The following is a 22,864-nucleotide window of genomic DNA, read 5'->3' on the forward strand; positions in this document are numbered from 1 at the left end:
TCAATTTTAACGCTGATTACTATTACCATCAACAATTAATCACTTTTCTATCGACAATCATGCAATTCAATTGAAATGTAAGAATTTGAGTATTGTGATTTAGGGATTATATTTAGGAGACTGAGATTATGATAAGGGGATGATCGATCAATGACACATAAATAGACGGTCGACAGGGGTAATAGCATATAGAGACAGTCGAAGACGAAGTTGATACATTTGGATTAAAGATTTTAATTTTTTTAGAGATTTTAGAAATTTTTTGAAAAATAATAATAGTTTTAATTATTTTTAATTTAAATTTAAAAAAAATTATAAATGCACCATATGTCATATTTTAAGAGGTTGATGAATTTTTTTTAACAAATGTAATAAATCAAACACTTGAAATGATAATATCTAAAGCGGTAGATATTTCCTTTAACGAAAAAAATATTAAACCCAGAAAATAAACCTAAATTAGGTGTTTTATAATTAAGAGTTTATATCATAATTACTCCAAATAATAAATAAATTTCCAATTCCTAAGCCCCAACGTTAGAATTTCATAGAAACAGAGGATTTTAGACTCTTTTTTTTTATGATTAATGGCTGCGAGTGCGAATCCGACGGGGAATAATCAGGAAGGTTCGTCGAACCAGAACGTAACGCCGCCGCCTCCACCACCAGCCAATGGCGTTTCCGTCAATTCGAACAACAGCGGGGGTAATACATCCTCCGCAGCCGCCGCCGCCGCCGCCGTCCCGTCTGATACTCAGTCCGCGTTAAGGCACAACCCTGGCATCTCCCTTGATTGGATTCCTGAAGAACAAACGATGCTCGAAGATTTGCTAGTCAAGTGAGCTCCCTCTCCCTCTCCGTCTTCAATGTTTCATTTTTGTTTGCATCTTTTATCGTTTTGTTTCTTTCATTTTTTTACTGGACGGAACTCGTTACTCACACTTGTTGTGCTTCAGCTCATCTTACTTTAATAAGCTTTAAAGAAAGTGGAATCTGGAAATATTATTGTTACACTTAATATTTGATTTTCAAGTTTATACTTGATTCTCAGATGCGAAATAAATTATTGTCTTTGTTGATGCGAGTACTTTTCGGTTCTTGCAAGTATGCTTGTTGCTAAATTTTGATTCGTAGGTTCAAGGGAAAGGAGGAGATTATTTTATTCTTCCTTTAATTCTTTGTTCCTTGGACGTATTTAGGTGTGTCTTTCTCTCTGTGTTAGTTGCCCAATCCTTGATGATTTTGCATTTTTCTATACTTTAAAGACAAGGAGTTCTTTGTAAAAGACATTTGGTTAACTACTTTATGTCTTTAGTTTGGTAAAACATGCTTCTGTATTAACTTTTCTTCCTCGGGTCAAAATTTATGCTATATAGTATAATAGACTCTCCATTAAGTGAATGGTATACTACTTTTAGTATGAGTATGCTTGGCAGTTTCTGGAGGTTAAATACCATTGTATGGTTTATTTTTTTTATTGCCGCCTCCTCCACCACCAGCCAATGGCGTTTCCGTCAATTCGAACAACAGCGGGGGTAATACATCCTCCGCAGCCGCCGCCGCCGTCCCGTCTAATACTCAGTCCGCGTTAAGGCACAACCCTGGCATCTCCCTTGATTGGATTCCTGAAGAACAAACGATGCTCGAAGATTTGCTAGTCAAGTGAGCTCCCTCTCCCTCTCCGTCTTCAACGTTTCATTTTTGTTTGCATCTTTTATCGTTTTGTTTCTTTCATTTTTTTACTGGACGGAACTCGTTACTCACACTTGTTGTGCTTCAGCTCATCTTACTTTAATAAGCTTTAAAGAAAGTGGAATCTGGAAATATTATTGTTTACACATTAATTATTTTGATTTTCAAGTTTTATACTTGATTCTCAGATGCGAAATAAATTATTGTCTTTGTTGATGCGAGTACTTTTCGGTTCTTGCAAGTATGCTTGTTGCTAAATTTTGATTCGTAGGTTCAAGGGAAAGGAGGAGATTATTTTATTCTTCCTTTATTTCTTTGTTCCTTGGACGTATTTAGGTGTGTCTTTCTCTCTGTGTTAGTTGCCCAATCCTTGATGATTTTGCATTGTTCTATACTTTAAAGACAAGGAGTTCTTTGTAAAAGACATTTGGTTAACTACTTTATGTCTTTAGTTTTGGTACAACATGCTTCTGTATTAACTTTTTCTTCCTCGGGTCAAAATTTATGCTATATATAGTATCATAGACTCTCCATTTAAGTGAATGGTATACTACTTTTAGTTATGAGTATGCTTGGCAGTTTTCTGGAGGTTAAATACCATTGTATGGTTTATTTTTTTATTGGCATTGGAAACGCATCACAATATGGCAGGGTAACACCTCACAGGAATGAATCTTCCAGTTATTTAATGGGATGGTTAGGAGATAAACTATGGTTAAAACTCTTCACCACTAATCAATGGGTATGACCCATTTTGTATGAATAGTTTATTACTCTGGGCATGGATGTTCTTATTCGAACATCTTGTTTGTGGTACCAGATTCCTGGGCTCATGAACACACACCTTTAGCTAATTTGATTCTACGGGGAATTCCAGTATATTCTGCAAGCTTGGGACGAACATGGTTGATGAATACAATAAGGTTGCTTGAGTTGTTATGAATTATATTTATGAAGTTCTCCACCTTATCGATGAGCTTGCTCTCTAACACAATGCAATTATTCCAGGCACTGTGATCACAATAAATAAGTGGACAGGATTCGTTTTTCATCTTGAAGTTTAGTCACTGATTTCTTCTTGTAACTTTGCATTTATGCTGTTGTGATCTTTTAGAACAACTAATATTTCCAATATAGAACTATTAGCATGCTGGATCCATTTAAAGCGGCCTGTTTCTTTGTTTAAACTATGTTTGATATGTGAATTTAGGCAGTGGTTCTGGTGGTTATGAATCTGAATCTCTCATGTTACTACCTTGTAAGAAATCTAAAGTAAAAGCTTAATTTTGATGCTGGCTTACATAAGAACTTCTGTCATACATGTTGCTTGTTTCTGTAAATTGCTATGCAAGAAATTAATAAATAATGTGCAATGTGTTTTCTCCTGGTTGAGTCTTAGGCATACTTGATATTCTCCTGTTATTTGGTTGTGAACAATATTTATTCCTTTTATATTTCTTCACTTGCCTTTGATAAAAGAAGGCAGCGCAATTAATCAACAAATATGTCTTGCAATATCTCTGTTTGCAGGTTTGCTTCAGATTCGACCATTGTTCGCTATGCAAAGATCGCGAAGCAGTTGAAGGATAAAACAGTTCGGGAGGTGGCATTGCGTTGTAGATGGATATCTGTAAGTTGTTCATTTCAAATTGTATGTTTTAAAAAGATTTGGAACCAATGAGGTTCTTGAAAATTGATTAAAGGATTTCATGATTAACCCATAATTTGTCCTTGTTCAGAGCAATTTATCTGGTTATAAGTTGATTATTTTGGACCAAATGTTCCATTTTTCGTGAATGTGAAGAAAAACTATTGGGGTAAAGGGATGTATTTGTCCAGATTTTATTGGAGGCGTAACTAGGCTATTTTGGATCAAATGTTTCATTTTATGTGAACGTCGAGAGAAACTTTTGGGGTAAAGGGATGTAGTTATCCTGTTTTTACTGGAGGCAGAACCCAAAGTCTGATATATTTGACGTGTAGTCTTTACCAAAGGGTAGAGACAGGACTACTAATAAGGATGTGGAACCAACTATAAGCTTATTGATGTCTATTAAATAATACTTCTAAATTGCCTTAAATTGCAGTGACATTAACTTCAATTCCAGCTTTATATTTGTAATATGAACTTTTGTAAGAAATGAATTTTAGATTATATTTCATATAACATTAAATTACTAAAATGCATTAGATTGCAATGACATTAACCTCAATTCCAGCTTAAATATTTGTCCTATACTTTTGTAAGAAATGAATTTTAGATTATATTTCACATAATATTGAAAATTCTAAAATGTTAAATTGCAATGACATTAACCTCAATTACAACTTTAATAGTTGTCCTTGACTTTTATATAATATTAAAAATCCTACTTACATATAGCTGTAAGGTTCTACTCAAAGTTCAGTGTATTACAGCAGAAAGAAAGTTGCCTAACGTAGGTAAAAAATGTTTATCATTATTCATGAACAAAAATTAGCTGTCGGTTGTGTTTAAGACTGACTATGTTGGATTCCTTGTTTAGCTTATTAAGACGCCTCAGAAAACTACTTAATGAGATAGGTTTTCAAAGCATTCTTATTTTTCTCCTTCTCTTTTCTAAGTTTTGTCAGAAATTGGACAAAAGGTCTATGGCTAGTTTGGCTACTAGCATCTCTCTCTTAAAAAAAATTGTAGCTCCATTGAGTATTTTGTATAGCATAATGTGTCATAATCATTTTGCTTGTATTTGAAGTAAATATCCATATAAATTTATATTCTATTTGTGTGCCAAACAATCATCTAGTTGGACATGCTTGCAGAAAAAGGAAAATGGAAAACGAAGGAAAGAGGATCATAATTCAGCAAGGAAAAGTAAAGACAGAAGGGTATTTTGTTTCTTTTTCCGCTGAATCTTCATGCTAGTACAAATCATATGTGCAATGTACTTCTACAATGCTTTATATTTCATAATTGTTCCTTGAAGTATGTCTTAGAAGAAAGTTTTTCCCTATGATCGTTTCTTGGACAAAATTGCCTAGACTGTTTGGTAACTTTAGTGGTTTATTATTCTCTCTTTGAATTCTGAATCAGTTTTCTGTGGTCACTGAGCTATTATTACCTGTGATTGAATATAGCATGTTTTTTCTTTCTTGACGTGACAATTGCTTCAAATGTATACATATTTCGCACACCACTCCTGTGATCGTTACATGGCTCATCATGCTCCATTTCACATGCATATTGAAATTCCTGAAATAAGGGTGTGCCTGAAAAGATTCCAGCAGGAGGCAACCAGATAATAAATCAAGGTTAAATAACTAGGTGGTCTATATAACACAATTATTGTCCACTGTGCCTCAGGTATTAACTATCAGATAAATAAAGCATGAAGTCTGAGGCTTAACTAGATATGGTTAAAAATTGAAACTTGTGCAGAGAAGGGCTACTTCATAGCACGTTCAACCTAGATAGATAGATAGATCTTTTTCATGAGATTCCACACTAAATCTTTTGAGGTTTTTAAAGAAGTTTCTTGATTGTTTTGTGTGTTTTTCTGCATGCTTTAACTTATTGTTCTTTAGTTAAGCTGGTAATGGGGTGGGAGCGGGAGTGCTCCACCTTCCCATTAAAAGTTTTCTCAGCCCTCTTGGTTGTGCATTTCATCTGTTTGCATCATGGTTTGTTTCTTAGGTAGGTTACTGAAGTTTTTGAAACCTCAAGTGTGTAAAGAAATTGTTTCACAGGAAAAGGGTACAGACTCTTCGGCAATGTCTACGCCTCATTTAACAGCTCAGCCTAATGGTCCTGCATATGCTGTACCAATGATCCCTGTGGACAACGATGATGGCATCCCATATGAAGGTTTGGTTTGGTTGACATTAGGGTTGGCTTTAGTGTTTTTGCTAATATAAAAAAGGGTGAAGTACACAAATGGTCCCCTGGCTATAAGGTACTACTTTGTTGAGTTCACTGACTATTATAAGTTACAAAATTGTCCTCCGACCATAGGGAATGCTTTGTTATGTCCCCCGAGTACTACAAGTTACAAAATGGTCACCCTACTATTTATATGCTCCAAATTTGTCATTTCTTTAAAAAATTGGCGATCATCTGAGATGGGCCTTAACATGCTGACTGAGATATGATAGTTGTTTGAGATTCTGGGATCAAATTTTATCACATCTCATTCAGTATGTTAACGTCCAGCTCAGACTATGTCAATTTTTTAATGGAAAAATGATGAATTTGGAACATATGCATAGTCGGTGACCATTTTGTAACTTTTAATAGTCGGGGGACTCAACAAAGTAATACCCTATAGTTGGAGGACCATTTTGTAACTTTTAATAGTCGGGACTCAATAAAGCAACGCCCTATAGTCGGGGTTCATTTGTGTACTTTACTCTATAAAAAATTCAGCTGGGTAGAAACATTGAGCCGAACTCTTTACGCTCAATCAACATAAAAAAGCCTTGTTTTTCTATTAAAAATTTATTAATTTTGATCAAGCTTAAACTGTGCTGTAGCGATAGCATGGACATCAATTCTTTGCAGCTGACAAGGGTTGGTGACCACATTGAGCCTAAACCTTAAGGGTTTAAGAATTACTAACTGATTTTGTTTTAGAAAAAATGAAGATACGAGTTAAGAGTGAACCATATTTGAGATGCCAATATAGTTAATTTGCTTTCTCTACACTTTTTTTCCTTAAAAGAATTTGGACTTTCTTTTCAGCCATTGGTGGTGTGACAGGAGAGCTGTTTGAACAAAACGCTCAAATGTTTAATCAGATTTCTTCAAATTTCGCAGCTTTCCAGGTGAAGCCTATAGATTCAAACTTACCTTAAATTTTCCTCCATAATTTTGCATAAGAAATTCTTCTGAGCAATATTTTCAGTCATTGTTGGTTTTGATTGAAAGTGGCAACAGGATAAAATGATGGAATGAGAGGAAAGGAAAGAAAAAAAAAATGAAACCGACTTACAGAAATGAACTTAATCCCCTAGTAGCTAATGGCTGCTTTATTGATTGGTGTTATTACTATTTGTTTTCCATGCAGGTACATGATAATATAAATCTCTTATGCAAGGCGCGGGACAATATACTCACGATCATGAATGAGTAAGTTATTATCTTTATTGTTTGATTTCGAGATTCTTTAATAAGCTTTTTAATTGTTGATAGGACTTCATCATAATTGCGTTTTTATCACACGAGTGCAAGTTTATAAACACTCGTATATGGAAATGGGATAAAATTCTCTCTTTAGAGTATTTTTAGTTGTTTCAACTCCCCAGCTTCTTTTTGGTAGTTATTTTGCTTTACTGTGCATGTTACTTTATCATTATGCATTGGTAAAACTTATTTACCTATCGTTAAAAGAGTAGCTGTTTTTCACCTTGTAATGTGCTAAAGTTATATATCACCTGATGCTGATGCAAGATAGATTTGTCTTGTCATCTAGTTATCAAGCCACGGTTATCACCCTTAGTTATGTTTTTGCTGAGCAAAATTGATTGCTACTGATGTATGGATATTCAGATTTATCGTTATGTGAAGATTCGGAAACCAAAATTGATCAGCATATCAAATATTTAGCCTTTCCCATCTAGATGTCTAAATGCCTGTGTCATTGACTCATTGTCATTAATATCTTGGATTCATGGTCCCCCAGAAGTCAAGTACATGGAACGATTTACTGGATTTAAAATAAAATTGCATGAGCAAAATAGCTAGACCTGTCTAAGGACTGGGTTAACCGCCCAACCCAATAGGTTTGGACGAGATGTTGCTAGGGGTGTTCATAGTTCGGTTTTAACCGAATTAACCGACTGAACCGAAGTTTTTTTTTCTTCGTTTAATCGGTTATTAACGATTAATGATTTTTTCAAATTTTGGTCATCGGTTAGTTCAGGTCGAAATCGGTTAACTAACCGAATTAACCGAAATTATTAAATATTTAACATATTATATATATTATTTACATATTACTTAGGCTTAGGAGTGCTTAAACTTCGGTTTCGACCGAATTAACCGAAAATATTAAATATTTAATATATATTATTTATAAATTTCGGTTCGGTTCGGTTTGGTTAAAAATTTTCGAAAAAAAATTAGTTCAGCTAACGGTTTAAAGGGAAAAAATCAGGTAATGAATTTTTGGTAATTTGGTTTGCTCGGTTAATCAAACCGACTGATCGAACACCCCTAGATGTTTCTCTAATTTTACCAGGTTCGGCCTGACCTGAATCAAAATTTTAATGAAAATACTAATACTTTGTTGAACTTTATTATAAAATATTTATTATTTTATTATTGTTTAATATTAGAATTGGTTTTTCAGGCCGGGTCAGGTTTGGCCCTTATGATCTTAGGTAAAATATTTGAAAAATTTCTGAGCCGCAGCTCGACCTGTGAACACCTCTAGCAATAGCCATTAGAGTGATCAATTTTCCCCCTATGTCGAATGGCTGAATTAGAGTGAAATCTGATCCTTGGCTCTTATTTTGGTTGACACCTACTGGGTCTGAAACTGCATAGATGATTGGTTATTGGAACAAGGATGATGATGATGATGAATCTCACTCATTAATAACCATGTGTCTCCATTTCTTCCCATCTTAATCTCCCTATGTTCGGTGGAGACCGAAGAGGAATGTCGAGTAAAGATGATCCTGTTGTAGCTTCCTTATTTGATAGAGGAGGATAAAAATTTCCATCCTTCATGAATGCATCGTTTATCATCGTATTCCTATCGTGTAAATCTTTAACGTCGATGATTCTTTTTCTTGTGTTTTTTCTCCAGTTTGAATGACCTGCCGGAGGTAATGAAGCAAATGCCTCCGCTTCCGGTCAAGGTAAACGAAGAACTTGCCAACAACATCCTCAGTCATTCATCGCATCAGATGAAATCGTGATTCGGGGGGAATTACCGTATCCAACCATTTGTCTCGGAGTAAAATCTGAAAAATAAGGTTAAAAAAACTGGTTAAAGTAGCTTTCCTTGTGTCCCCCCCCCCCAAATGATTTACCCCTCTGCTAAAGTTTGGATTAATTTTAGGAACTATTAGTCAATGTAGCATGTGAATATTTAGTCCCTTCTGCATTGTCATTGCTTATATTTGTCCCTCAAACGAACGTAGCATCGTCATTGTTATGTGTCGAACACGAGTACGTCGAACCTCGTGCGGCAGGAAAGTTCACCACTGGTTCTAGAACAAGATGTTATATTGGCATGGTTGAGTTCATATCATGGAAATATTTAAGGCAATTACCAAAAATGCAATATTTCCCCCAATAAATTAGATTTTTTTTGAATTAATCCTGGTATTCGATATTGATCGACTAATCTAGATCGGGTATTGCAGAGGCGACCCTCTCAATCCAATTTGCTCCATTCGTAAACGTTAGGATTCAAATCCCTGACCTTACTTAAGAGACTCAATGTCTTATCCTATTAGACCAACTGGTTGTTGGTCCCATTAGATTAGACTTTAAGTCCAAAGATTAAGTTATCTTTTAAGCAGGTACTCTAAATAGAGATGGTCTAACCTGAATTTTATTGACATGATATCAATTCAACAAGCCAAAAATCGTTTGAAGTACTTTCTTGATTTTCATATTTCTTTAGTTCAGTGTTCTTGCAATGTGGTTAGTGATTGTTTAGCTAAATGGACTTTTCTTTCTTTGTCTTCATTTTTTTTTGACTCAATTTTTTCAAAGATTATTTCTTTGAAGGTATTGAACGATGTGCATTTTATTTAATTCAATATAGCTCGACTTCGTGGGACCAACACTTTGTGTTGGGTAGGAGGGATTTTTAACGAGGCTCGTTATCTTTAAAAAATAATTTTAAAGGAAAAAATATGATTAACATGTAATTAATATAATTATTATATCAAACTTATATTTTAAAATAATTTTCGTAAGTATAGTATTTATTAATATAAAAAAATAATATTGTGGACAAATATATTATTTTTCAATATATAAGATCTATCTTTTAATAACTCAGTTTTTTGACTGGATGTTGGTCCTATTAGATTAGACTTTAAGTCCAAGGATTAAGTTATCTTTTAAGCAAGTACTCTATAAATAGAGATGGTCTAACCTGGATTTTATTGACATGATATCAATGCATATGAGTGACACAAAACTAATATAGTATGAAAAGGCCTCAAAATTTATATAAAATATGATTTTGGTACAAGTTGACATGTTTTCATAAGTGGTTAGCACCAAGTCCTTTTTGTTTCAGGTAATTTATTTTATGAAAAATATTTTCCCCATTTTTTTTATGTTTGGTTGATTTAGTACAGGATGGTTAATGTAATTTATTTTTATAGTTGACATATTTTTTTACGTTTTTTATAAAATGTTTTATTATCTATTTTTTATTTCTTCATTTTTTTTTATGTTTGGTTGATTTAGTACAGGATGGTTAATGTAATTTATTTTTATAGTTGACATATTTTTTTACGTTTTTTATAAAATGTTTTATTATCTATTTTTTTATTTTCTTCATTTTTTTATGTTTGGTTGATTTAGTACAAGATGGTTAATGTAATTTTAGACAATAATATGTAATTTACTAGTGTTTTTTTTTAACATAATTAATAACTTGAGACAAATAAAGCAACGAATTAATCTTCATGAGACAAAACGTCCCGAAAAATATTCAACTCAATAAAAAATGCATAGTTTTAGACAATGATGCTTTTAAGCCGAACCAAAAAGAATCGAACTTATTTAATTAGTAAAATGATGAACTGTGATTTGCATGTTCAATTCCAAATTCATCTGTGCTTAAGCTTAAATTCGAACCATAATTACAATAATAATATTACTCATTCACCGAAACAGTACATAATTTATTATTGCCCCCCGTAAATTTAGATATTTTTTATACGACTCCAAACCCATTCAACCTGCTTAATAGCTAGAGCATGGTTTTAAATCTAGTTCGCGATCACGTTTTCGGTCACGTCGCGTTTATTACGATTGCGAATATGATGCTATTGTTGTCATTGCGGATATCGCAATCGTGAATTTTTTTCAAATGAGCTGATTTTTTTTAATAAAAAATTAAAATAACTTAATAATAGTGGAATAACAGTCCACTATTGCCGCGATTGGCCACGATCCGCCACTATTGGTGTGATCCCACTTCACACCGTTATTTTCCGCGATTGAACGGCTATTCGGCCGCTATTTGAACCCTGAGCTAGAGTACAACTGCCACGTTTAAACCATTATTTAAAGGTAAAATAATAATAGGAAAACAAAAGCTTATTTATTTTGGGAGTTGAGGTTGTTAATTTAGCAAAACAAGAACAATAAATACATATCTAAGCAGCAGACTCGTTACCATGGAATACGAAACAAGGTGAAATTTTTCATGAAGCTGTTTTTCTAAGAGTAATGTGTTTTACCCAACACAGTCAAGTTTGAATCCGTGAGCAGTTCAAGTCCCTTTCCCTTGTTGAATTTGTTGAAGAAGAGCTGCTGCCAGCTGTAATGTCGCTTGCAAGCGTTTCTGTGGGTCGCCTTCGCCTTCCTCCGGTATGCCTGTACCGTGTGGTTGCTGACTTGTTTGAGTCGCTCGGGACATTGCAGCAGCCGAATTCGATGCCTGCTGCTGTGACAACTGTTGCAGTTGAGAAAACTGAGATGTTGAAAGATCCGTAACAGCCTGGTTACTTTGTAAACCGAAACCGTGTGGTTGTCTCGCCAAGTTGGAGTGGTCCATTGTGCTTGTGTGCCGGAAATTCTCCCCCATCGATGCATCTGCAGCACTCCCAACCTGTCCTTGCTGACCGATAAGAGATGATGCTAGTTGTGCTAGTTGTTCTGGTTGAAGGGCACTAACCGGCATAGACGAAGATTTGAATTCAGGCAGAGAGGGGTTGCTATTTCCAGAAAATGGAATCCCGGAACTTCCACCTGTACTAGAGTATGTTTCTTGCGCTGCTCTCGGCATAATTGATTGATGCCCCGGAATTGCTGGATCAAAGCCAGAAACTTGGGGTGCATTTCTGTTGATGGAAACCGGATGCTGCTGATCGTGAGAAGACCAACCTGGTCCATACATTGCGTTTTGCTGGGGTGCGTAATCATGCCTATGCTCATTATACAAGTCTGATACATTTCCGACGGAATGAGCAGACCCGGAAAGTGAAACAGGAGGAGCTGCTGTTGCCCCATTCCCTGGATGGGAGATGCCTTTAATTCCTTGCCTACTGAATTCTGGATAAGTCAGAGACGGAAAAGAACCTGAAGTCATTGATGGCTTTGCATAAGATGTGTCACCATGAATTGGCAATAGGTTTGAATCGCTTCTTTCGCTTGGATGAGCAGAATCAATGGAACCAGAGTGATCTAATCTCAAAATAACACCTGAAATGCTCAGTTTCCCAGGCACTTTCAGTATTTTCTCGGAAAAATCCGATGGTGGTACAAGAAATAAAGTGGTTACATCGTCTAATTTAGCAATAGCCGCTCGCTGCTTCTCTCCCAGGTAATTCATGAATTCGTTATAGAATCCCATGTCAGCATCATTTTCCGGAACGAAGAAAACAACCCAAGCACCAGATGCTTGATAATAATGCTTTGCAAGCATGTCTAAACCAGTCCTAGCTGTGCAATCTAAGAATTCAGGCCTGCAGCATCAAGGTAGGGCTAATAAGTTATCTGTACAAGTCCGAAGGATGGGGGTAAATGGAAATGATGCTATCGGAAAAACTATGTCAGAGAAAGGACATTTTCCTACTTACAGTGCCATGTCGAGGACTTTTCCAACAGGAAAGCAGCGAGCACGACATACTGGTGTTCCACCCTTGGCTATTGTCCCCTCCCATTTCCACTCTTTAATTGATGGCTGATCCAGCTCCCGAGTGAATCTTTTCTTCTCAACTATATTTGATTGTATAGAACCAGAACCTTCAGGAAAACCATCATAAGATGGTTTCCAGTGACCGTTCCTTTCTCCACGAGTTGGAGTAAAACTCGTTGGCCGATCAGGAATTTGTTTATACCCTAAAGATGCAGGCTCAAAGTTCTTACCAAAGGCTTCAGGTTGAGGAATATCAGAGAGCATCCTTGGAAAAACATGTTTTTCTTGTTCAAGATCAGATAAAGAGTATTCTGGCAACTCTTTCTCGGGAGGAAAGGAAACGGTTCTCATTTTCTTGGTTCCATGCACCGGATAGTCGTCTTCAGGCATATCCCAAGGTTCTTCAGGGAATGCATTTTTCTGAGGTAATTTTGGAGGAAAATCATGGTACCTCGTTGGACTTTTACTATGCTCATACATATCTTGGGGTACTCGAGGATCAGGTTCCCCATCTCCATACCTCCAGGGTTCATATGTATTTTCACCAGTCCATGAACTACCTTTCCTCTTGAAACTATAGACATCACTATCACCGGCATCGTAATTTGACATATAAGGAGATCCGATGCTTGCATCTTCTGGTAAGTCCACAAAACTCCTGTTGCGCAGAAAGTTCTCAGAAGACCCCAAGCGACCATTCGACCTGAAGCGAGGAGAGCTGGGGGCATTCACTGAGCCCCTTCCACTGGTGGATGACCCACCATCACTTTTTGCAAAACAAATATGCACACGGGGATTACCAAATAGCTTCCCCTGAAGAGTTTCTTTTGCCCTGCAAGCTGACGATAAACGCCTAAAACGAACAAAAGCGTAACTACGTCCTGGAAACACAGTAATCTTCTCTATCTCACCGAATGGGGAGAAAGCCTTTCTCAAAATCATTTCATTCACTTTCAATGAAGCTGGAAATCCTATCCATAGGACCTCACTGGGATCTCCACTTCTATCATTCCCCTTTGATCTGTCAAGGGTAAAACGTTCAGGACTAGCACGACGTGCTCTATTGTCCCTTGGAGAGAAAGGTGACCCTCTTACTTTAGAGCGTTGATCATCTCTACATTGCCAGTAGTCCTCATCACGTGATGGTGTTGATGACTTATCCTGTAATTAAGAACATCACCAGCTAAGGGGAAAACTGATCCTCACAAAAGCAATCTTATATAATTTTTAATCTAGATTGGTAAATTTTCAAACTAAAAAAAAGGTTGAGAATTCGAGCGGATGGATATGGAGAAAGAAATTAAATTGTGCATCTGTAATAGTACAGGCACACCTAACCATTTCCTGTAGTAGCCACACTATAGACATGAACTATGAGTCAAATGCTCTATAGAATAATTCCAGGGATTCGTAAACATCATATTAATTTTTTTTCCACTCTCATGAACTAATAGTGTTTCATTGTCGAAGGATCAACTACATATGACCTCCAAAAACAATAATAACCAAGCCTCTATGAACTTTCACAAAACTTGATGGGAGGAAATTTATTTTCTTGATTAGCACTTGCTTCTATTCACTCACATGCATACTCCAAATCTCCTAATAAATAATACAAAAGCAACTAAACTTTTATCATGCAGGCCCTAGTACAGAACTGTGATGCCCACAGTGCTCAGAGTATGGGTTAAAAACATTAATAAGCTAACAACACTTCCCTTTACACAGAAAGCACACCTCCCTGATCTAACAAACAAAATATTGGTACACCCATATACATATCTCATCATAAGTGAAAAATTATGCCATGCATTCACAGCACAGTAACACATGTAATTGCATCGTAAACTGGGGGTCAGTCACAAGCACAACTACACCTTAATGTTTATTGAGAAGATTAACAAAAAAACATATAAACCATGTGCAACTGAGGGATGCATCATCATAAGTGGAAAACATCAATCTTGTAAAAATAGATAGGTTTTCATAACTTCTTACTAAATGTGATCACTGAGATTTGCAGAAAAGCAAGTCAATAATAGTTCCCATGTCTAATCCTGTAAGCCTTGGTCAAAGAACTCATATCACAAGATATTTTCATAATGGAGTTTTGAGTTTAAATATAGAAAGCAATGGCTGCCAGCGGTACAGGACTACCTAGAACTTCTACAACCAGAAACAAAGAGATACAGATTTAAAGCAATCGGACACTAAAGCTTGCTTGATTTTTTTATGCCATCCTGGCTTTGTTGTTCTTTTTCGCAGAATTGAATCTTGAAAAATGTAGTAAGATAATAATTATGACATTAGGGATCATTTCAGCACTGAAAGCTACTTTTCAGTCATTCTTCGCAATCAACAATTTGAACTTAGACTACGGGATTAACAGTGTGTCTGGTATCCAGAGGCATATCAACAGCACAAGGAAGACAGGGTACATGTCTATATCTCATGTTCCATGATGCACTGAGTTGAGAGTAATTCTGGATTTAGGCTGTTCCGGCTCATATGGAAACAATTTAGAGAAAATACAGATAAGGGCCCTGAAAGCTAGCTATCACATCTGATAGCATTTGAGAAACATGTTGCTTTCCAAATTTGGCTACCTTAAGTTACTTATATTGTGAAAAAAATAGATTTTTGGAGACTTTGTAGATTATAATGGAAATTTTATGGCTCTTTTTGCTATAGATTGTGCAATCTGCTCCAAAGTTACTACTATAAATTTATCATAAATCAATGACAATGATCTTCCTTCTACAGCTTACCACTTCCACTACAGTGCATGTACGTTTTTGAAATTTCAACTTAGAACGGTGCTTCTATTCAAAATCCGGTAATCATCAATTCAGGTCATTTTCCTCCATTTCTTTTTGTTCCATCATTCCTGTGGCCCCTGAATCTTGTTAACGTTACATTATCATCAGTTATTCACTCATGCTTGAATGCAAACCATGGTATGCTTCAAGATACCAGCAGACATGGGAGTATTCTAGATCGTATAGCACAAAAAGGGCCTAGAATACTTATTAGAGAAACAACCTACTTAACCCAAAAACCTACGTTTATTTCAAGTGTCTGCAGGCGTGAGCATCTCCATGGAACATGGAGTTGAGGAATATTTCATTATGCAATAAAAAACGCTGTGTCTTGGGTAGTTCTCTAACTTTTCATGAAGAAAAATTTGTCAGATAGATGTACAGGATACAATTCCAGTATCAATAGCATTGATGATGACACTGGTACGTACACTGTTCTAGGTCAATAAACTTTAACCATCATATTCAACAGTTTAAACTTCAAAAGCTGTTTTCCCATGATGATTAAGTGCAAGGAATCGATCTAAATAGTATGGCAGCAAACATCTATTCATAGTACCTGTTTTGCTTGGCAATATCATGAAAGAATTGCACAATATGGCAACAGATTCACTTGCGAACTCGTTTCCATTCAAGTTACAATCGCATGAATAATACACCAATTAACTGGTCTGAAATTGATGAAGTTAACAGCTAATCAACTTTTTAAAGTCGCTAGAAGCTATAATCTGACATCATACGGATTGAAACTGTGCAATTTATGCTGAGTGCTTGGAATGAATAGAGAAAATAACAAAGCAAGGAAGAGAGCTTATTGACAAAATAACGCATCCCTTGTCATGGAGAACCCCTCCTTGAGTTTTATGGTTAAGCAAATATCTTTTGAAATCTGAGTGGTGCAGTGGGAGTGAATAGCACGATTTCAAAAGCAACATCATGGATGAAAATGCATTCAACACGTTGAAATTATACGAGTGGCCAATCATGGATGGAAATATTTTACTCTTCTTTTTTCTTTTTTATATGATTATTCTTGACATAATTGAGTATGAACTCAATCAGGCGAGTGGGCGGAAGAAACTAATTACCAGACAAGAAAAGGTTTATAGGCTGTTTATGTAGTTGGGAAGACCACCCTAAACCTTATCAAACATCTTAACGCTAGGTGCTTTGGTTATTATAAGTTGTTATTTAAGGCAAACTTTGCAGATGAAATGGTGATATGGTGGAGGATATTAGATACTTAAAGTTGCTGGTATAGGGAGGAATAAACAAATAAAAATGAGCTTACTCACAAAGAACTATATAATTCAAGTGAAATAGAATCTTTATTATGATGTCCCCCCATATTCCTGATATGATATTAGTTGTTATGGAATGAATCCCCGAGAATATAAACATTTGAGGTAATTTGGGTTGTGGACCTATTATTTTTCCTTTGTTACTAAAACAAGTTGAACTTTTGGGATTAAGACAGAAGCTTTTTGCTTTACTTTTTTTGTTTCCGGAATAAGTTATGCAAGCAGCTAAAATAATTGCAATCAAACAGGGCCTTAAAGCAAAGCCAAGATGATATTCATCTTTCCCATTTCTACCTTAATTTCAACTTCTCTTTCGTTTTTCATGTGGTTGAGTTATGTCTATTTTTTAAGATCTTGATTCTTTAACTTATTTTGACTTCCCTGCCAAACATCAGCTACTAAACACACAAATTTTGGAGATTCAATCAAATTTAAATTAATTCCAGAAAAAAACAAGTAATATTAGTAATGGTTCAAGACTAACCGCCTTGGCAAACTCAATCCTAAGCGGATTCCCCGCAACGGGGAAACCTTGGAGCTCCCTCGTGGCGGAAATAGCTTCTTCATCGTTCATAAAATTAATAAAAGCGTAGCTTCGACCAGGCTGGAATGCCACGCTCTCTAGCTCCCCAAACTGCAAGAAGTGGTCTGTGAGGTCCGGCTCTAGTATACTGTGCGATAGATTCCCCACCCAAAGGTGTCTCGACGGCGGCGCGTTACTCCGACTCGAGCTTCCCGACGGCGGATGGTCACGCCGCGATCTGTCCCTGCCTCCGCGGCCAGACTGAAAGCAATTCATTAGAATAACAAAACGATGACAGATTATGTAAGCGAAATATATGAGAAAGGAGATTAAATTGCAGTTGAAAGATAACTGACCATGGCGGGTTTTCTGAAGAATTTATTTAGGGGTTTCCCCCTTCTCAGATCGATTTAGGGTTTGAAGATCAATAAAGGTGGTTCTGTCTAAGCACGGAATGGAATGTCTTGTTCATCGTCTTCTTTTCTAAGAGTTAATTGTATCATACATCTTTAAATTATAGCGTCTATTTATGTTAACCTCTAAATGTTTGAATATTTCAATTTCATCCCCAAAATTATAACTTCTATTTTAAACTATTCTTTAAATGTTTGAATATTTCAATTTCATCTCCAAGTGACGAATCTCGTTCTAAATTATTCCTTAAGCTTTTAAACATATCAGTTTTATCTGAAACTATCAGTGTATGCTAATCACATCCATTGTTAATAAAATCATTAGGCCAAGCTATATTATTATGTGTTTGAGAAAGAAAAAGTTGAACTATGGTTGAAACTAATCATATATTTGGATGAATTTGTGGGTGAAATTAAATAATTCAAATTTTTGAAGATCAATTTTGAATGATGTTCACAGTTTAAAGATGAAATTAAAACATTCAAAAATTTAAGAGCAAATTTAGAATGTGTCATAATTTAGGAAGGAAACTAGAATATTAAAATATATTAAGACTAATTTTGGAAAGGAAGTTATAATGTGAGATGTTTGATGCAATTAATTTTTGAGTTAATTGCATCACATGTCCTCAATCCATGACCCTCATTTTAAATTGATCCTTAAACTTTAAATGTTCCAAATTCACCCCAAAACTTAACTATCATTTTATATTAGTCGTCAAACTTTTGAACATTTCAATTCCATCTCCAAACTACCTTAGTTCTAAATTGACCCATACAATTTTTTAACATCCCAAAATATATGTATATATGAATCACATCCCTTGTTAACAAAATAGTTAGGTCAAGTTATATTATTATATGTTTGAAAAAAAACAAATTTAGGTTAAACTATGGTTAAAACTAATTATATATTTGGATGAAATTGGAATATTCAAAGGTTTGAAGACCATTTTAGAAAGTGTGTCATAGTTTATAGATGGAATTAGAATGTTCAAAAGTTTAATTTAGAATGAAAGTCATAGTTTGGGGATGAAATTAGAATTTTCAAATATTTAAGGACTAATTTAAAATGTTAATTATAATCTAAGTATATATGATGCAATTAACTCTTAAATTTTTTTAATTTAGATTTTGGATTTACATTAAAATAAGGTTAAACTACGTCTTGATCTTCTAAAAAAAACCTTAATTATAATTTTGAATAATGATATTTTTATCATTTTTCAATGGACACCACATTAAATATATTGTAAAAATATATGTATGAAATGTCATATTATCATTTCTACAATTACAATGAACAATTGATAAAAATATATTTACAATAAACAAATAATACACATTTTTTTATGAAAATAGAAGTTGGTGGTTTTATTAATAAGTGCGGCAAATATCCAAAATTACAATGAAGATCTACAACCATATAATCAGGACATTGTCTATAAAGCCACTTGAGATCATACAATGAAAAATGTTAAAACTTATCGAAAAAAACTTGAACATAATATAAACACGAACATGTTTGATTGCATCAACAAATGAACCATAACATTGGATCAAACTATTAAAAGACCACCAAAAATTACAAATCAAAGTCGAGCATCGTAAGAAAACAAACTATCTCCTAACACAAATCACATATCTAAATCCAATTTGAGGATCCAAAACAAGAAAGATCAACATGACAAATAATTGTAATCTTAATAAGTCGACGGGACATCAAATCTAACCGTGAGAAAATTAAATAAAGAAACGTCCAAACAACCGATAAAGAAGACCAACAATGTGTTAAAAGACAAAAGAAAACATGTCTTAAAGGTATAGTAAATCATCTCATAAAGACATATGAAAACGTTCCATAAAACAATTATTAGAAACTAAAAAAATAAAAGAAAAAATATATAAAAACAAAAGAAAAACAAAAATGAAATATAAAATAATAAATAATAATAATAATAAATATCAACATCGATAATTAATACTAAACCCGATATCGTTACCAATAAAAAAATGAAAGGAAGGTACAAACTAAGCTAAGATTAAGATAAAACTAGGATCATTTTAGCACCCTAACAATCACAACACATCTATTCAAGTACAAATAATTTGACCAATATAATATGTAAAATGATTATAATTACAATTAATACATTTATATAATTATGATAAAAAAAATTCAGATTCATAACATTTATACAAATAAAGTAATAATGAGTAAAATATATAAATGCTCTCCTGACTATAAGTGTTGCTTTATTAAGTCCTATAACTATTAAAAGTTACAAAATATAAGGACTTTTTTAACTATTAAAGTACAAAATGGTCACCGACTATTCATTGTGTTCTAAACTCGTGCTTTCTGTTAAAAATTGATGGCAGCTTGAGTTTGACGTTAACATGACTAAGATATGATATAATATGATCTTAGAATCTCAAACAACTATCATATATCAGTCAACAGGTTAACGTCTAACTCAAATTACCATCAATTTTTTAACAAAAAAAACAATGTCCTATAGCCAAGGGACCTGTTTGTAACTTTTAATAGTGGGGACTTAATAAACAATACTCTATAGTCGTAGACCATTTATGCACTTTACCCTCAAATATCGAACTATATTAAATCTAAACTATAATGAATTTGGATAAAACTCAATATAAAGAGACTTAAACAGTAATATTTTTTCCCTTCAAATTCTATTATTTTTGTGATGTATAATTGTATGTAGTAAACTCCCTTTATTAGCTTACAACCACTAGAATGGAGATTTTTCCTCCATGGAAACACAAACTTTCCTGCTTCTTTCCCCTCCATTCCATCTGTTTTACCGGCAACCAAACACCCCTTCAAAGTTCAATCTCCGGCCACACCATTCTCTTCTTCTTCTTTCTCCATTAGATCAAACTCTGCTGGTTTTGCTTTCAACCTCAAACGTAACCTCTACTTCTTATTTCCCATGATCAGTCCTGGGAAACCATCTTTTAGGGTTATAAGAGATTGGATAATGGAACCCATTTGAATGTAAAGAAAAAGAATCGATGGCGTCGTTTCATCTCCCCATGAGAGCCCAATCAGCTCGGAGCTCCATCGTGTACGCCGAGAGAGTAACGGAGGAACCGCCGCACAGTCAGAGCAGCAACAAGAACTCGCAGACCACCGTCACGTTGATGTACCAGACGAACATGGCCGGCTACTGGCGGAGCGTGACGATCATCTGGTGCAAGAACGTCATGAATTATTCTCTCAACATCATGGTGAACAACGACGAGGGAGATCACAGCGTGCATTCCACGTGCAAGATCGAGCTCAGACCATGGCATTTTTGGAGCAGAAAAGGCTACAAATCGTTTGAGGTTGAAGACAAACAAGTTGACGTTTATTGGGATATCCGATCAGTTAAATTCACGACCGGCCCTGAACCGGTTTCCGATTGCTACGTCGCCTTAATATCCGACGAAGAAGTCGTTTAATTACTCGGAGATCACCGGAAAAAGGCTTACAAAAGAACCAAATCCAGACCGGCTCTGGTCGAACCGGTTTTATTTTACAAAAAAGAAAACGTATTCGCCAAGAAAAGCTCTGGGACCCGGGCCAAATTCGACGAAAAGAAGAAGAAACACGACATCGTGGTCGAGAGTTCGACGATCGGTTTAAAAGAACCGGAGATGTGGATAAGCATGGAGATGTGGATAAGCATGGATATGGTGGTTTTGATCCACGTGAAGAATTTGCAGTGGGAATTTTTTCTTAACTTTTTCACTCCAAAGTGTAAGCAATCAAAATAATATTATTTTATTTATTAATATTATTTATTATAATATTTTAACATTATTTAATGAAAATATTATTATTAAAATAATTAATATATATAATATAATTTTAATAATATTAAATTTTTAATATTATATTAATATATACTCAATTATATTATACTAATATATGATATTTTATTTTTTAAAATTTAATAATATATAATAAATTATTAATGTTATTTTTCATTTTATAAAATATTAAAATTATTAATAATGAGTAATATTATTTTATATATTTAATTTTAATATTAATATAATACTGATCGAATCAAGCGACTTTGATGGTAAAGAAATTGTTGTTATTCTTTGAGGTCCTAGGTGATAAAATAGTAATTTATTATATTTATATTTATAATGAAAATCTATCAACTAGAAATGATTTACATAACATCGTCTAAACACTATAAAATATTTTTTAGAAATGTTTTCTGATAATTCATTTTATGTAAATCAATTTTAAGGTAATTCAATTTATGTAAACCATTTTCACAAAATTAATTACAATGTGTCAAACAAGTGAAAAATGATTTGCACAATATCATCAAAACATCGTAAAATAATTTTCAGAAACTATTTTTTTAGAAAATATAATTCAATTTACGTAAAATAGTTTTTAGGTAATTCATTTTACGTAAATCATTTTTTTCAAAAAAATTAATTACAATCTTTCAAATGGACCCAATATGCAGTTCTAATTTCTCAAGATAAAGTTCATAAATGACTGTCAAAAATATTTTTTTGGACATAAAATTTTAAAAGTTATATTATGAGTATTAACTTTGATTTTTTTTATAAAATGAATATAATGTCATTATTTTTAGATAAAGGGTATCATGTTATTAACTACCATTAAATGAGTAACATGTCATGCTAATAAATTATTGAAAAATATCTATTTGATCTATCGATTGTAATTAAAATTTCAATTTGAGATATATATATATATATTTCTAACTAATAATTTTAAAAATTAAAATTTTAAAAATATATGAAAATTCATAATTTTTTTAATTAAGTAGAGTTTTTACATTTTTAAGAAAAATGTTGAGATATGAATCCACAAAGGAGACAACATGAACATCTTGACTACTCGACCAAATAATAGATCTCTCACAATTCAATTTTAAAATTATTTTTTAAAATTATAATTTTATGATTTTTTTTTTGTTTTCCCTAGTTCCAAGGCTTCACCCTCACTAATATGGATCGATTCGGGTCGCACACTTGACTTTGGTGGGTGAGTCTCCCAACGGAGATTTTTTGCATACACAATGACTCGAACTTGAAATCTTTGCTTAAGCATATCAAACTGCTTACCACTTGAACCAACCCGTTGATTATAATTTTAAGTATTTTTTAATTCATCAAATTATTTTATCTTTTTATTATTATTTAATTTTAATTAAATTTGTAAAATTTAAAATTTATAACTTTTGAGATTAAATAATTTCAATTATCAAAAAATAACATTAAATATAATTTAAAA

At 34.0% G+C, this 22,864-nt stretch overlaps 2 protein-coding genes and 1 pseudogene across 2 annotated transcripts; 2 read left to right on the top strand and 1 right to left on the bottom strand.

Moving 5' to 3' along the window:
* Positions 1 to 487: 487 nt before the first annotated feature.
* LOC120136891 lies at positions 488 to 8,772 on the top strand. Its single transcript, XM_039152818.1, has 7 exons — positions 488 to 838; positions 3,223 to 3,322; positions 4,495 to 4,560; positions 5,419 to 5,536; positions 6,410 to 6,492; positions 6,735 to 6,796; positions 8,481 to 8,772. Exons 1-7 carry the CDS (start codon positions 588 to 590, stop codon positions 8,590 to 8,592), a joined length of 792 nt encoding a protein of 263 aa, XP_039008749.1. The 5' UTR covers positions 488 to 587; the 3' UTR covers positions 8,593 to 8,772.
* Positions 8,773 to 10,951: 2,179 nt separating this feature from the next.
* Positions 10,952 to 17,617, bottom strand: LOC120136890 (flowering time control protein FPA-like). Its single transcript, XM_039152817.1, has 4 exons — positions 17,506 to 17,617; positions 17,111 to 17,410; positions 12,448 to 13,667; positions 10,952 to 12,333 (listed from the first exon to the last, which is right to left on the bottom strand). The coding sequence occupies exons 1-4, from the start codon at positions 17,506 to 17,508 to the stop codon at positions 11,139 to 11,141; spliced, it is 2,718 nt and encodes a 905-aa protein (XP_039008748.1). The 5' UTR covers positions 17,509 to 17,617; the 3' UTR covers positions 10,952 to 11,138.
* Positions 17,618 to 20,313: 2,696 nt separating this feature from the next.
* Positions 20,314 to 21,351, top strand: LOC120136845 (annotated as a pseudogene).
* The last annotated feature ends 1,513 nt before the right edge of the window (positions 21,352 to 22,864 follow it).

The sequence above is a fragment of the Hibiscus syriacus genome, unplaced genomic scaffold, assembly GCF_006381635.1.
Source record: "Hibiscus syriacus cultivar Baekdansim isolate YM2019G1 unplaced genomic scaffold, ASM638163v2 tig00110637_pilon, whole genome shotgun sequence".
Lineage (NCBI taxonomy): Eukaryota > Viridiplantae > Streptophyta > Magnoliopsida > Malvales > Malvaceae > Hibiscus > Hibiscus syriacus.

What these genes read in the sequence shown, in the direction of transcription:
- LOC120136890 (XM_039152817.1), bottom strand. An exon ending in GGATTGAGTTTGCCAAGGCG is followed by an intron (nt 13,668 to 17,110) that starts GTTAGTCTTGAA and finishes TCTTAATTACAG; the next exon opens with GATAAGTCATCAACACCATC. An exon ending in AAAGTCCTCGACATGGCACT is followed by an intron (nt 12,334 to 12,447) that starts GTAAGTAGGAAA and finishes TTGATGCTGCAG; the next exon opens with GCCTGAATTCTTAGATTGCA.
- LOC120136891 (XM_039152818.1), top strand. Translation starts at nt 588, where the DNA reads ATGGCTGCGAGTGCGAATCCGACGGGGAATAATCAGGAAGGTTCGTCG. An exon ending in CAAATTTCGCAGCTTTCCAG is followed by an intron (nt 6,493 to 6,734) that starts GTGAAGCCTATA and finishes TTTTCCATGCAG; the next exon opens with GTACATGATAATATAAATCT. An exon ending in ATACTCACGATCATGAATGA is followed by an intron (nt 6,797 to 8,480) that starts GTAAGTTATTAT and finishes TTTTTTCTCCAG; the next exon opens with TTTGAATGACCTGCCGGAGG.